Raw genomic sequence first — 12,470 nt, forward strand, 5'->3', positions numbered from 1 at the left:
TCACAATGGACATATTAACACAGGCATGTCAAACTGAACAAGATGTATGATCCAAACAACATCTGAGTCCATACGATGGAACCCTGAATGACCGACTGGCTAACGTGTTTCGAGGACATAACCTCTTCCTCAGAGGTTGGCACTGAGGAAGAGGTTGTGTCCTCGAAACGCATTAGAATTTGGTCATCCAGGGTTCCATCGTATGGACTCAGATGTTGTTTGGATCATACATCTTGTTCAGTTTGACATGCCTGTGTTAATATGTCCATTGTGAGTATGATACCTATTTTTTTTCTTCAATAAATTATTTTAAACGATAATGCACTAGGTCGGTGCGCCCTTTTTCTGTTTCTCCATTTGTATCCAGTGTATTTGGACCACCCCGGTCTGTTGAGGGCAGCAAGCAGTGCATATTCCTGAAAATTCCAGAACATTCCTATTGGGTCTACTGAGTCCTTTCCTAGCGCAGGAGTAAAGTGTTTGTTGTGTTGGATTAAACTACCAGCATGTCTTAGGAATATGGGAGGAGTCCCAGTAAGCACAGGGAGAACATGCAAACTCCATACAGATGTTGCCCTATCCTGGCCAAGCTTCCAATGAGATCTCCAGTGCCGATAGGCATTAGTGCTAGCCACTTTTATTTCTACACTTTGCTTTATTGCTATGACATAGTAGGCCAATACCCTCCTCTGTGATAGCATACTGTAATGACAGGCATTCTTTAATAAGACATCAGGGAGTCTATTAAACCCCTGATGTCTTCCATGCTCTCCACTGAAGCTTATGAAGTGCAGATCATGCACCAATAGCTTCTTTCCCAGCTGGTGCGGCCTTGGAAATTGAGCCTGTAATACATGATGGGGGTCAGGCAGGCGAGCCCTTCAGTGGGGTGTGGAAGTGAAACTGCCTGAATTGCTTCCACCGGAAAGCCTATCGCTGGATGAACAAATTTGAACACTAGCAGCTGGGATGGATTTTAAAATCCTGTTCTACCAGCCACCATTTACAGTGAAGGAAGTAAGTATTTGCTCCCCTGCTGATTTTGAATGTTTGCCCACTCACAAAGAAATGATCGGTCTAAAAATCAAATGTTCGGTGTATTGTAACACTGAGAGACAGAATAGCAACAAAACATTCAAAAGAAATGCATGTCTAACAAATGATGACTGATTTGCATGTTCATGAGGGAAATAAGTATTTGATCCCCTATCATTCAGCAGGATTTCTGGCTACCAGGTGTCTTCCATACAGATAACAAGCTGAGATTAGAAGGAGTCTATTAAAGGGAGTGCTGCTAATCTCATTTTGTTACCTGTATAAAAGACACCTGTCCACAGGAGCAATCAAATAATCAGACTCCAAACTCTCCACCATGGCAAAGACCAAAGAGCTGTCCAAGGATGTCAGGGACAAGATTGTAGACCTACACAAGGCTGGACTGGGCTACCAAACTATCGCCAAGCAGCTTGGTGAGAAGGTGACAACAGTTGCTGCAATCATTCGCAAATGGAAGAAACACAAAACAACTTTCAGTCTCCCTAGGTCTGGTGCACCATGCAAGATCTCACCTCGTGGAGTGTCAATGATCATGAGACTGATCATTTCTTTGTGAGTGGGCATACATTCAAAATCAGCGGGGGATCAAATACTTCTTTCCTTCACTGTATAAATTGCGCTGGTAGACTAGTGAACCCATGAAAAACCGGCTGCCTGGTCCTTTATGCTTCAGAATGTGGGCGGTAACACCTACATCACCAATTGCTACGCAGGACTGCTGGCCCTGCATTGTAAGAAAAGGGCTATGACAAGACCAGCCAGAGCCTGGCAAGATGAGCGACTTCTATGCTAGAGACTGCTATGAGTATGACTTTCCCTTAGGAATGAATAGGGCTGAGAACCTGGCGAGGATGTCTACAGATGAAAGGGCTGCACAGTGAAGATCACTGGACAGGGTGGAAGGTAGGCTGGAGGGTTTCAGGAGGGTGCACTGTACTAGCAGTACAGTTGTCCTCTAATTATTTTTGGATTGAGGACCCTTAAAAATGTTTCACATACAGGGGCGGACTAGCCATTTAGTCTTTTGGGCACTGCCCGAGGGCCCGGGGTCAGTAGGGGGCCCCATGAGATGCCCCTGGTACCTTTCATAGGCTTTTTTGGGTGTTGTTTGAGTGTGGGCGAAGACACAGGGGCCCCATGATTTCCTATTGCCCGGGGGCCCCATGAGTTGTCAGTCTGCCCCTGTTCACATAAAAGGTTGCTATTTGCTATAAAATGACAGCGGGGTTACAGTATTATTATTATTATTATACAGGATTTATATAGCGCCAATGGTTTGCTCAGCGCCTTACATTATAGTAGGAGACAATACAGTAACAATACAGTTCAATACAAGAGGGAATTGAGGGCCCTGATCCTGGGAGCTTACAATCTAGGAGGGAGGGGTGAATGGTACAATAGGTAAAAACTGTGGGGGGTGGAGTGGTTGGGAGAGTAGAGGATTCCAGTATTAGCAGAGGGTGGGATAGGCTTCCCTGAAGAGATTGGTTTTCAATGATCGCCTAAAGGTAAGTAGAGTAGGTGATAGTCTGATAGATTGGGGTAGGGAGTTCCAGAGGATGGGAGACACCCTGGAGAAGTCTTGGAGATGAGCATGGGAGGAGGAGATGAGGGAGCTAGAGAGTAGGAGGTCTTGCGAGGAGCGAAGTGTATGGTTTGGGTGATATTTAGAGATAAGATCGGATATGTAAGTTGGGGGCAGTGTTGTGGATGCCATAGTTAGTATTTTATCCATTGGGCAACTGGGAGCCAGTGGAGGGATTGGCAGAGAGGGGTGGCAGATACAGAGTGGTTAGTGAGGTGGATGAGTCTGGCATCATATGATGTGTATAGAATAAAATATTTCTTATAAGAAGTGTAACTGTGTCATTTTGTAGGTACCTAGAGCTGTTGGAGAAGGTGCAGTTGGGAGGAGGCGAAAACGCCATCTTGCGCCATACTCAGAGGAACAAAAAGCTGCTGGCGCGGGAGAGGTTAAAACTGCTTATGGATGACGAAAACTTCCTTGAACTGGCTCCATTAGCGGGTCTCGGTCTACCGTACGGTGATGTGCCTTCTGCCGGATGCCTAGCTGGTACAGTTACTGCTTAACCAATTCATCTCCCACCCCTGTACACCCTCACCCCTGGAGCAAAGCAATCTTTACATTTCCTCTATGGCGCTGTTTATTCTGCTATGACCCTGTCATTACGCTAACAAAGTATACACTCACCGGCCATTTTATTAGGTACATCTGTTCAATTGCTTGGTAACACAAATTGCTAATCGGCTAATCACATGGCAGCAACTCAATGCGTTTCGGCATCAAGACACAGTGAAGACAACTTGCTGAAGTTCAATCCGAGCAACAGAATGGGGAAGAAAGGGGATTTAAGTGACTTTGAACGTGGCATGGTTGTTGGTGCCAGATGAGTTGGTCTGCAGCAGAAGACCACACCGAGTGCCACTCCTGTCAGCTAAGAACAGGAAACGGAGGCTACAATTTGCACAGGCTCACTAAAATTGAACAATAGAAGATTGGAAAAACGTTCCCTGGTCTGATGAGTCTCAATTTCAGCTGTGATATTCAGATGGTAGGGTTAGAATTTGGCATAAATGACATGAACGCATGGATCCATCCTGCCTTGTATCAATGGTTCAGGCTGTTGGTGGTGGTGTAATGGTGGGGAGGGATATTTGCTTAGCACACTTTGGGCCCCTTAGTACCAACTGAGGATCGTCTAAACACCATGGCATGGATCCATCCTGCCTTGTATCAACGGTTCAGGCTCGTGGTGTCATGGTGTGGGGGAGATTTTCTTGGCCCACTTTCGGCCCCTTAGTAACAACTGAGCATTATTTAAATGCCATGGCCTATCTGAGTATTGTTGCTGACCATGTCCATCCCTCTATGACTCCAGTGTCCCCATCTTCTGATGGCTCCTTCCAGCAGGATAATGCACCATGTCACAAAGATCAAATCATCTCAGATTGGTTTCTTGAACAAGACAATGAGGTCACTGTACTCCAATGGCCTCCACAGTCACCAGATCTCAAGCCAATAGATCACCTTTGGGATGTGGTGAAAAAGGAGATTCGCATCATAGCACCCAACAAATCTGCAGCAACTGCATGATGTTATCAGGTCATTACGGACCAAAATCTGTTTCCAACACCTTGTTGAATCTATGCCGTGAAGAATGAAGGCAGTTCTGAAGGCAAAAAGGGGGTCAAACCCGGTACTAGCAAGGTGTACCTAATAAAGTGGCTGGGGAGTGCATATGTATAGGTGTATGTATAGGTATGTATAGGTGTATGCAAGGTGAACCTGATAAAGTGGCCGAGGAGTGTATATACTGTGTGCATATATATATATATATATATATATATATATATATATATATATATATATTAGGACAAACAAGCCTTTCTTTTTAATGATATTACCTTTCAAAAATTATTTAATTTTTTATGCAATCCATAGATATAAAAAGGTAACAAAACTTAAAAAAACATACTTTGTTCCACTTTGGTCAGTGTTTGCTTAAAAAAAAATAGTGTTACTGTAGATCTCATGTTTTCAAACAAAAGGCCCGTGGGCTGAATCTGGCCCGCCAAGCTATTTCAAGTGGCCCTCGAACCTCTTCTGCAGCTGTACCACCCCCCTTGTTCTCCCCTCCTGTGTCTCAGCAGTTAGCAGCAGAGAGGAGGACAGAACTCCTTCTATAGAGCCTTCACCTCTCTGTGAGCCTTAGCACCTCTTTGTTTCCACTTCCCCTGGTCTCGGCATTCAGCAGACTCCGGCAGTTGACTCCAGCTCTCCTCTGGTCCTCCTCCAGACACTGCACTTTCTGCTTCCCAGCTATGCCCCTAGCCTCTTCCCAGTAGCAGCACAGGGTAAGGGGGGTGCACTGTGATGTGAGGGAGCTTGGGGGATTTTTGACTTGTGATGGTGGGGGTTGGGGTGCTCTGCACATCTAGTCTTACAGATACAACTGGCCCTTTTAGGGCAACCATAATGTTGATGTGACCCTCTGTGAAATTGAGTTTGACACCCCTACTGTAGATAAAAAGTATATATTTTATTCTATAATTCATCTCATTCAAAATGTTACTAAGTTATGATTCTGGAACAAAGCAGTGCAAACCTTTTTACAAAATATGAATAAAGGAAAATAATAGCTAAGGGAATAAGGGGAAGAAGGAGTTAATAAGGAACAAATGTTTGTTAAAAAAAACACCTGCGCCCCCTGCTGCTTATGCCTGAAAAGAAGCTTCTGTACTTGCAGTGACTATGTTGCAATCCTTAGATACACATCTCATGTATGTCTTTTGTTGTGTATTGTAGGTATGGGGAAGGTCTGCGGTATTTGGTGTATGGTCATCGCTAATGATGCCACTGTAAAAGGAGGAACTGCTTATCCCATCTCAGTGAAGAAGCAGCTAAGGGCGCAGGAGATCGCTCTGCAGAACAGGCTGCCCACTGTGTACCTGGTTGATAGTGGAGGAGCCTTTCTGCCTCTGCAGGTACCTCCTGTGCAGCCCCTGTGCTGTCTGTGCTGCCGCCTACTCCGGGGAAGGTCTTCCAGTATTATTACCTCTCTTGTATTTCCAGGGTCAGCTGTTCCCAGACAAGGAGCATGGTGGAAGGACGTTTTACAATGAAGCCATAATGTCAGCTCTGAAGATCCCACAGGTACAGCAGCAGATCTAGGAGTGATGTTGTAACGGTAGGCTTTGTTATGATTTAATATTTATTTTATTACAGGTACTTATATAGCGCCATCAATTTACGCAGCGCTTTACATATACATATATATATATATATATATATATATATATATATATATATATATATTACATTCACATCAGTCCCTAACCCTCTAGGGGCGTACAATCTAAGGTCCCTAACTCACATTCATACATACACATACTAGGGACAATTTAGACAGGATCCAATTAACCTACCAGCATTTCTTAGGAGTGTGGGAGGAAGCAAGATTACCTGGAGGAAACACGCGTAGGCACAGGGAGAACGTACAAACTCTAGGCAGGTGGTGCCGTGGTTGGGATTTGATCCAAGGACCCTAGTACTGCCAGGCGGAAGTGCTAACTACTTGGAAGCAGGAAGGAAGACTCAACAACGTAGTCTCAGCTTGTTCAAAGGTTTTACTGGTACCACATCCTCTAATGAAAAAACACCGAAATACAGACAAATCCCAGCATAGGAAAAACTAATAGGATTTTAAAGGTACCACACCATGTATATAAAAAGTTTAAATTTTTATTATACAAAATAGTACTGTTAAAAACAAAGTCATATATTATGCCAGCAGTTGACAATCACATCCCATATTAGTCCTGGAGAAGGTCTCATATGGTCATCTCCGACACGTTTCGCAGAACAAGCCCGCTTCATCAGGAAGATCTGGCATATGTTTTTCTAAAGTTACAAACAAAACCAACATGAGTAACAGTAAAGTATTATAAATACAAATATTATACTCTGGATCTTTCCACATGTATGTATTATCTGTTACAAGGAGACTCACATGTCTTATAAGTTGTTCCAAGACTGAAGGAGCCACAAACACCATATGGAGCCAGTGTGCATGAGGACTTAATGAACGATCACATAGTTACAGCAAGGCAATGTTTCGGAGTCTCGCAGGACCCCTTTATCAGGCATGTGACGCTGTGATTGTCAACTGCTGACACATTACTGTCTTTGTTTTTAACAGTGCTTCAATGTTTGTTATTGTGATTTTGTAACATTTTGTATAATACAAATGTAAACATTTTATATGCATGGTGTGGTACCTTTAAAATCCTATTAGTTTTTGCTATGCTAGGGACTAGGCTTTGTTACTACTGACATTTAGGATTCATGTGTTGATGTGTTGCATTATGTTAGGGAGATAATCCCTCTCTATTTACACAGGTGATCACTGTGCCCAGTGCAAAAAATGATTGGAAATCCAACATTTTTAAGTTGTCACCAGAACAGGTGTCCCCATTGGTAGATTTCCCCTCACTCCTGCTCTGGTGACAACCTAAAAATGTTGGATTCGCACATATTGTTGGATTGCACATAATGTTGGATTACACATCTATTTCTGTTTATGAAGAGGGACTAAGAATATGCATGCATCATACATACTAAGGGGGGTACAACTGGGGGAATCAATGGTGGAGAAGAAAGAACATTGGGGAACTGGAGAAAGTACAGAGAAGAGCAACCAAACTGATAAGAGGCATGGAGGAGATCAGCTATGAGGAAAGATTAGAGGAACTGAATTTATTCTCTCTTCAGAAGAGGAGATTAAGGGGGATATGATCTCCATGTATAATACATAAGGGGGATATGATCTCCATGTATAATACATAAGGGGGATATGATCTCCATGTATAATACATAAGGGGGGATATGATCACCATGTATAATACATAAGGGGGGATATGATCTCCATGTATAATATATAAGGGGGGATATGATCTCCATGTATAATACATAAGGGGGGATATGATCTCCATGTATAATACATAAGGGGGATATGATCTCCATGTATAATACATAAGGGGGGGATATGATCTCCATGTATAATACATAAGGGGGATATGATCTCCATGTATAATACATAAGCGGGATATGATCACCATGTATAATACATAAGGGGGGATATGATCACCATGTATAATACATAAGGGGGGATATGATCTCCATGTATAATACATAAGTGGGATATGATCTCCATGTATAATACATAAGGGGGGATATGATCTCCATGTATAATACATAAGGGGGGATATGATCTCCATGTAGAATACATAAGAGGGGGTATGATCTCCATGTAGAATACATAAGGGGGGATATGATCACCATGTATAATACATAAGGGGGGATATGATCACCATGTAGAATACATAAGAGGGGGTATGATCTCCATGTATAATACATAAGGGGGGATATGATCTCCATGTATAATATATAAGGGGGGATATGATCTCTATGTATAATACATAAGGGGGGGATATGATCTCCATGTATAATATATAAGGGGGGATATGATCTCCATGTATAATACATAATGGGGGATATGATCTCCATGTATAATACATAAGGGGGGGATATGATCTCCATGTATAATATATAAGGGGGGATATGATCACTATGTATAATACATAAGAGGGGATGTGATCACCATGTATAATACATAAGGGGGGATGTGATCTCCATGTATAATACATAAGGGGGGGATATGATCTCCATGTATAATACATAAGGGGGGATATGATCTCCATGTATAATACATAATGAGGGATATGATCTCCATGTATAATACATAAGGGGGATGTGATCTCCATGTATAATACATAAGGGGGGATGTTCTGTCCTCCTTATGTGTGAAGGTACATAGCTTGACAGACAGCTAAACCTTTCTCGGCAATGAGTTGACAAAGAAGCAACGTCCAACTTTGTCTTTATTGCAAAGATATAAGAGGTGAAACTGAGGAACAGAAAATAAGGCGCTTAGTAACACTGTCTGCCATGTGACAAAGCATATTATACATTACAGTAAGGCAATGCACATATAAACACATGTAAGACATGTAGGTTACATAAAACACAGATGCATAAGATATAGACGTGTGTAGACGTACCGACGATGCTATTGTGAGCCTGAATGTGAGGGTTGGATCCTACCAGCAGCGTGGTTACCACAGGAATGGAGTCTGTGATGAGGAAATGGCTGCTATGAGCAGGGCTGATGATGTAATCAGAGTTCATAGGCTACAAGCTATGGAAGCTGAAATGGGTCAAACTTCTACTGTGAAAAGATGCAGTGTATACAAACAGCCACTAGATGGAGCAGTTACACAACGAACAGAGAATTACAAACTGATAAGTCATACTAATAATGACTAATTAACAAAGAACAAATTGCTGAAGGCATGACACTCCCCGTCTGGTATCTAAAGGATACCACATTAAATCACCCCTGGAGAGAGCAACAAAACCAGTTCAGTAACGGGTCTGAGAAAGAGTTTGGGCTCCTGTTGTCTGCAGACCTTGACCTCCACTTTTCTGACTTTCCCATCTTCACTTGGGAACACCTTGGTTATCAGTCCCAAAGGCCAGTCATTTCTTCTTGACTGAGAGTCTTTGACAAGAACAATATTACCAACCTCCATGTTGGGTTTGCTGGTTTGCCATTTATTCCGGACATGTAGAGTAGAGATGTATTGTTTTCTCCATTTATCCCAGAAGGTATCTGCTAGAGTTTGCACTCGTCTCCACTGACACTTGTACAAGTCTTTAGCACTAAATTCGCCAGGAGGAGCCGATGCTGTACCGACTTTTTGGGTGAGAAGAGTGGAAGGGGTGAGCAAGAAGGGATCTTCTGGATCACTGGATACTGAAGTCAAAGGTCTGGCGTTCATGATCGCCACTACTTCGGCCATGAAGGTTGAGAGGGTTTCATGGGTGAGCCTCGAAGTTCCCAGCTGTAGAAAGACAGAATCAAGGATCCGGCGAGCTATGCCAATCATACGCTCCCAAGAGCCTCCCATGTGAGACGCATGTGGGGGGTTGAATGTCCATTTACAGTCTTGGGCGGCAAGATATCTCTCTACATGGTCACTGTCAATGTTTGAGGGGATATGCAGTTCTTTGCAGGCCCCAACGAAGTTGGTACCTCTATCAGAGCGGATTAGTTTAACTGGGCCTCTGATGGAGATGAAACGTCTGAGAGCATTTATAAAGATGGATGTGTCTAAAGACTCGATAACTTCTATATGCACAGCCCTGATACTCATGCATGTAAATATGACTGCCCAGCGTTTGCTGTTTGCCTGGCCTCCTCTAGTGTGCCGTGTGGTGACAGACCAGGGACCAAACACGTCAAGACCAACATTAGTAAAGGGAGGTTCTATACTGAGTCGGTCCGCAGGGAGGTTAGCCATCTTCTGTGACTGAAACATACCATGTAGTTTTTTGCAAGTGACACATTTGAAAATAAGACAACTCACAAGTCTTTTCGCTCCCACTACCCAAAATCCAGCTGTACGTAAAGCTCCTTCAGTGAACAAACGTCCCTGATGTTTAGTCTTCTCATGGTAGTGTTGCACAAGTAAAGATGCAATGTGATTGCTTGGAAGTATTATGGGATTACATTCTTTACTCTCGAACTTTGCATTTGAAATATGTCCCCCAACTCTCAACAGTCCATTAGCATCTATGAAGGGGTCCAGCCTCTTGAGGGAACTGTCTTTAGGAACACTCTTTTGATTTTGGATGAGTTCAAATTCTTGAGTATAAACCTCTTGTTGGATACAACGGATGATAACGTCTCTGGCCTGTGTGAGCTCATCCACTGTATGGGCCTTGTGACAGTAATGCCAACCTTTGCAGTGATCTGATCCTGTAGGTGTGGCTCTAAAGGATCTGGCTATGTGGATCAAGCCGGCTATAGCTCTGTTCAGTGATTTCCACGTAGAAAACTTGTCGAATCGTTTGGATCCAAGCTCTTTGTGAGAAACTCTTGTGGTGAGTACAGAAATATGAGGACGAATCTCTGCATCAGCATTTGGTTCTAATAGCTGAAATGAGTATTTCTCCAGGGTGTCAAGTACAGGTTTGTAGAGGAATGGTGGCCCTGTGAACCACGTAGTATCTTTAAGGTGAGCTGCTGGAACAGCTCTTGTAGCATGGTCTGCTGGGTTGAGGTCAGTTGGTACATAGCACCACTGGGTAGGCTGTGTTGACCTCCTAATTCTTTGAACTCTGTTATGAACATAGACATAGAATCTCCTAGTCTCATTGTAAATGTAGCCCAATACTACTTTGCTGTCTGTATGAAACATTGTACTGACAAGTTTTATATCTATTTCTGACACAATGAGATCTGCCAGCTCTACTGCCAGAACAGCGGCACAAAGTTCCAGTCTTGGTATGGTAATCTCAGGGCTTGGTGCCAGTTTTTCCTTGCCCATTACAAAGCCAATTTGGACTTGACCTTTAATGTTTATAGTTTTAAGGTAAGCGACTGCAGCGATTGCTTTTACCGAAGCATCACAAAATATGCACAGCTGCCTAGACTGAACTTCTGCAGGGGAGAAGTGGGCATATGGCCTATAGATATGTAGGTTAGATAATGCCTGTAGAGAGTTTCTCCATGCTATCCATAGTGCTTCTTTTTCTGAGGGAAGTGGCGAATCCCAATCACACGTATCTGTGGTTAACTCTCTGAGCAGAGTCTTACCTTGGATGATCACAGGAGCTGCAAATCCAAGTGGATCATATAGACTGTTAATGGTAGATAACACTCCACGTCATGTGAAAGGCTTTTGCTCTTTGTCGACCTGAAAGGTAAAGGTGTCAGATTTGAGGTCCCAGCTGAGCCCTAGGCTGCGCTGCATGGGTATCGGGTCTGTCGCTAAGTCTAGATCTTTCAAATCACTGGCATGATCTTGAGTAGAGAAGGCTTCCATAACAACTTTGCTGTTTGAAGCTATCTTATGAAGTCTGAGGTTTGAACAGGAAAGCATACTCTGGGTCCTTTTGAGTAGACTGATTGCAGCCTCTGGTGAGGGAAGCGACTTTAAGCCATCATCTACATAGAAGTCTCTTTCAACAAACTTCTTAACGTCTTTCCCATAGTCTTTTTCACCTTCTTGAGCAGAGAGTCTGAGTCCATAAATAGCAACAGCTGGAGATGGGCTGTTGCCAAAAACATGCACCTTCATGCGATATTCTATGATGTCTTGAGTAGGGTCATTGTCCTTGAACCAAAGAAATCTCAAGAAGTTCCTGTGCTCTTCTTTTACTAGGAAACAATAGAACATTTGTTGTATGTCGGCAACTATAGCGATGGGTTCTTTACGGAATCTGATGAGGACACCGAGAAGTGTGTTGTTGAGGTCTGGTCCTGTCAAAAGGACATCATTGAGAGAGACTCCCTCATACTGTGAACTGGAGTCAAATACCACTCGGATTCGTCCTGGCTTCTTAGGGTGGTAAACGCCGAAGATTGGTAGATACCAGCATTCTTCTTTTTCTTTTTGGGGTGGAGCTACTTCTGCATGATTGTTCTCAAACATCTTTTTCATGAATAAGAAGAAATGTTCCATCATCTCTGGTCTTTTCTGAAAGTTGCGTCTAAGTGAACAGAAGCGTTTTAAGGCTTGATACCTGTTGTTAGGAAGATGACGTCTCTGTGTTTTGAAAGGTAGTGGTGCAACCCAGGTGTTTGTTTTATCCTTGAAAAATCCTTGTTCCATTATGCCCAAGAAGGCCTCATCTTCAATAGAGGGAGCTATCTTGTGGTCTTCCTTTGTCCTCTGGAACACCGTGCACCCCAAGTGATCTTGGTCTTCACTGCAAGAGTGGTTCTCGGTTTCTGTAAAGTCAGGATATAGCACACTTGCCGGCTTCT

The 12,470-nt window shown here is 43.2% G+C and overlaps 1 protein-coding gene across 3 annotated transcripts in view; it reads left to right on the plus strand.

Annotated features, from left to right (window-relative positions):
* The window catches only part of LOC149437684 (methylcrotonoyl-CoA carboxylase beta chain, mitochondrial-like), a 46,631-nt gene that overhangs the window by 4,169 nt on the left and 29,992 nt on the right, over nucleotides 1-12,470 (plus strand). For all 3 annotated transcript variants that reach the window (XM_089660757.1, XM_089660755.1, XM_089660756.1), the window contains exons 2-4: nucleotides 2,934-3,130; nucleotides 5,384-5,562; nucleotides 5,651-5,731. In XM_089660757.1, coding sequence (XP_089516883.1) covers nucleotides 2,934-3,130; nucleotides 5,384-5,562; nucleotides 5,651-5,731 — 457 coding nt within the window. The remainder of the gene's footprint in view (nucleotides 1-2,933; nucleotides 3,131-5,383; nucleotides 5,563-5,650; nucleotides 5,732-12,470) is intronic.

This window comes from Staurois parvus, unplaced genomic scaffold (assembly GCF_062004578.1).
Source record: "Staurois parvus isolate SC_StPar_1 unplaced genomic scaffold, SC_StPar_1.0 ptg001270l, whole genome shotgun sequence".
In the NCBI taxonomy this organism is placed as follows: Eukaryota; Metazoa; Chordata; class Amphibia; order Anura; family Ranidae; genus Staurois; species Staurois parvus.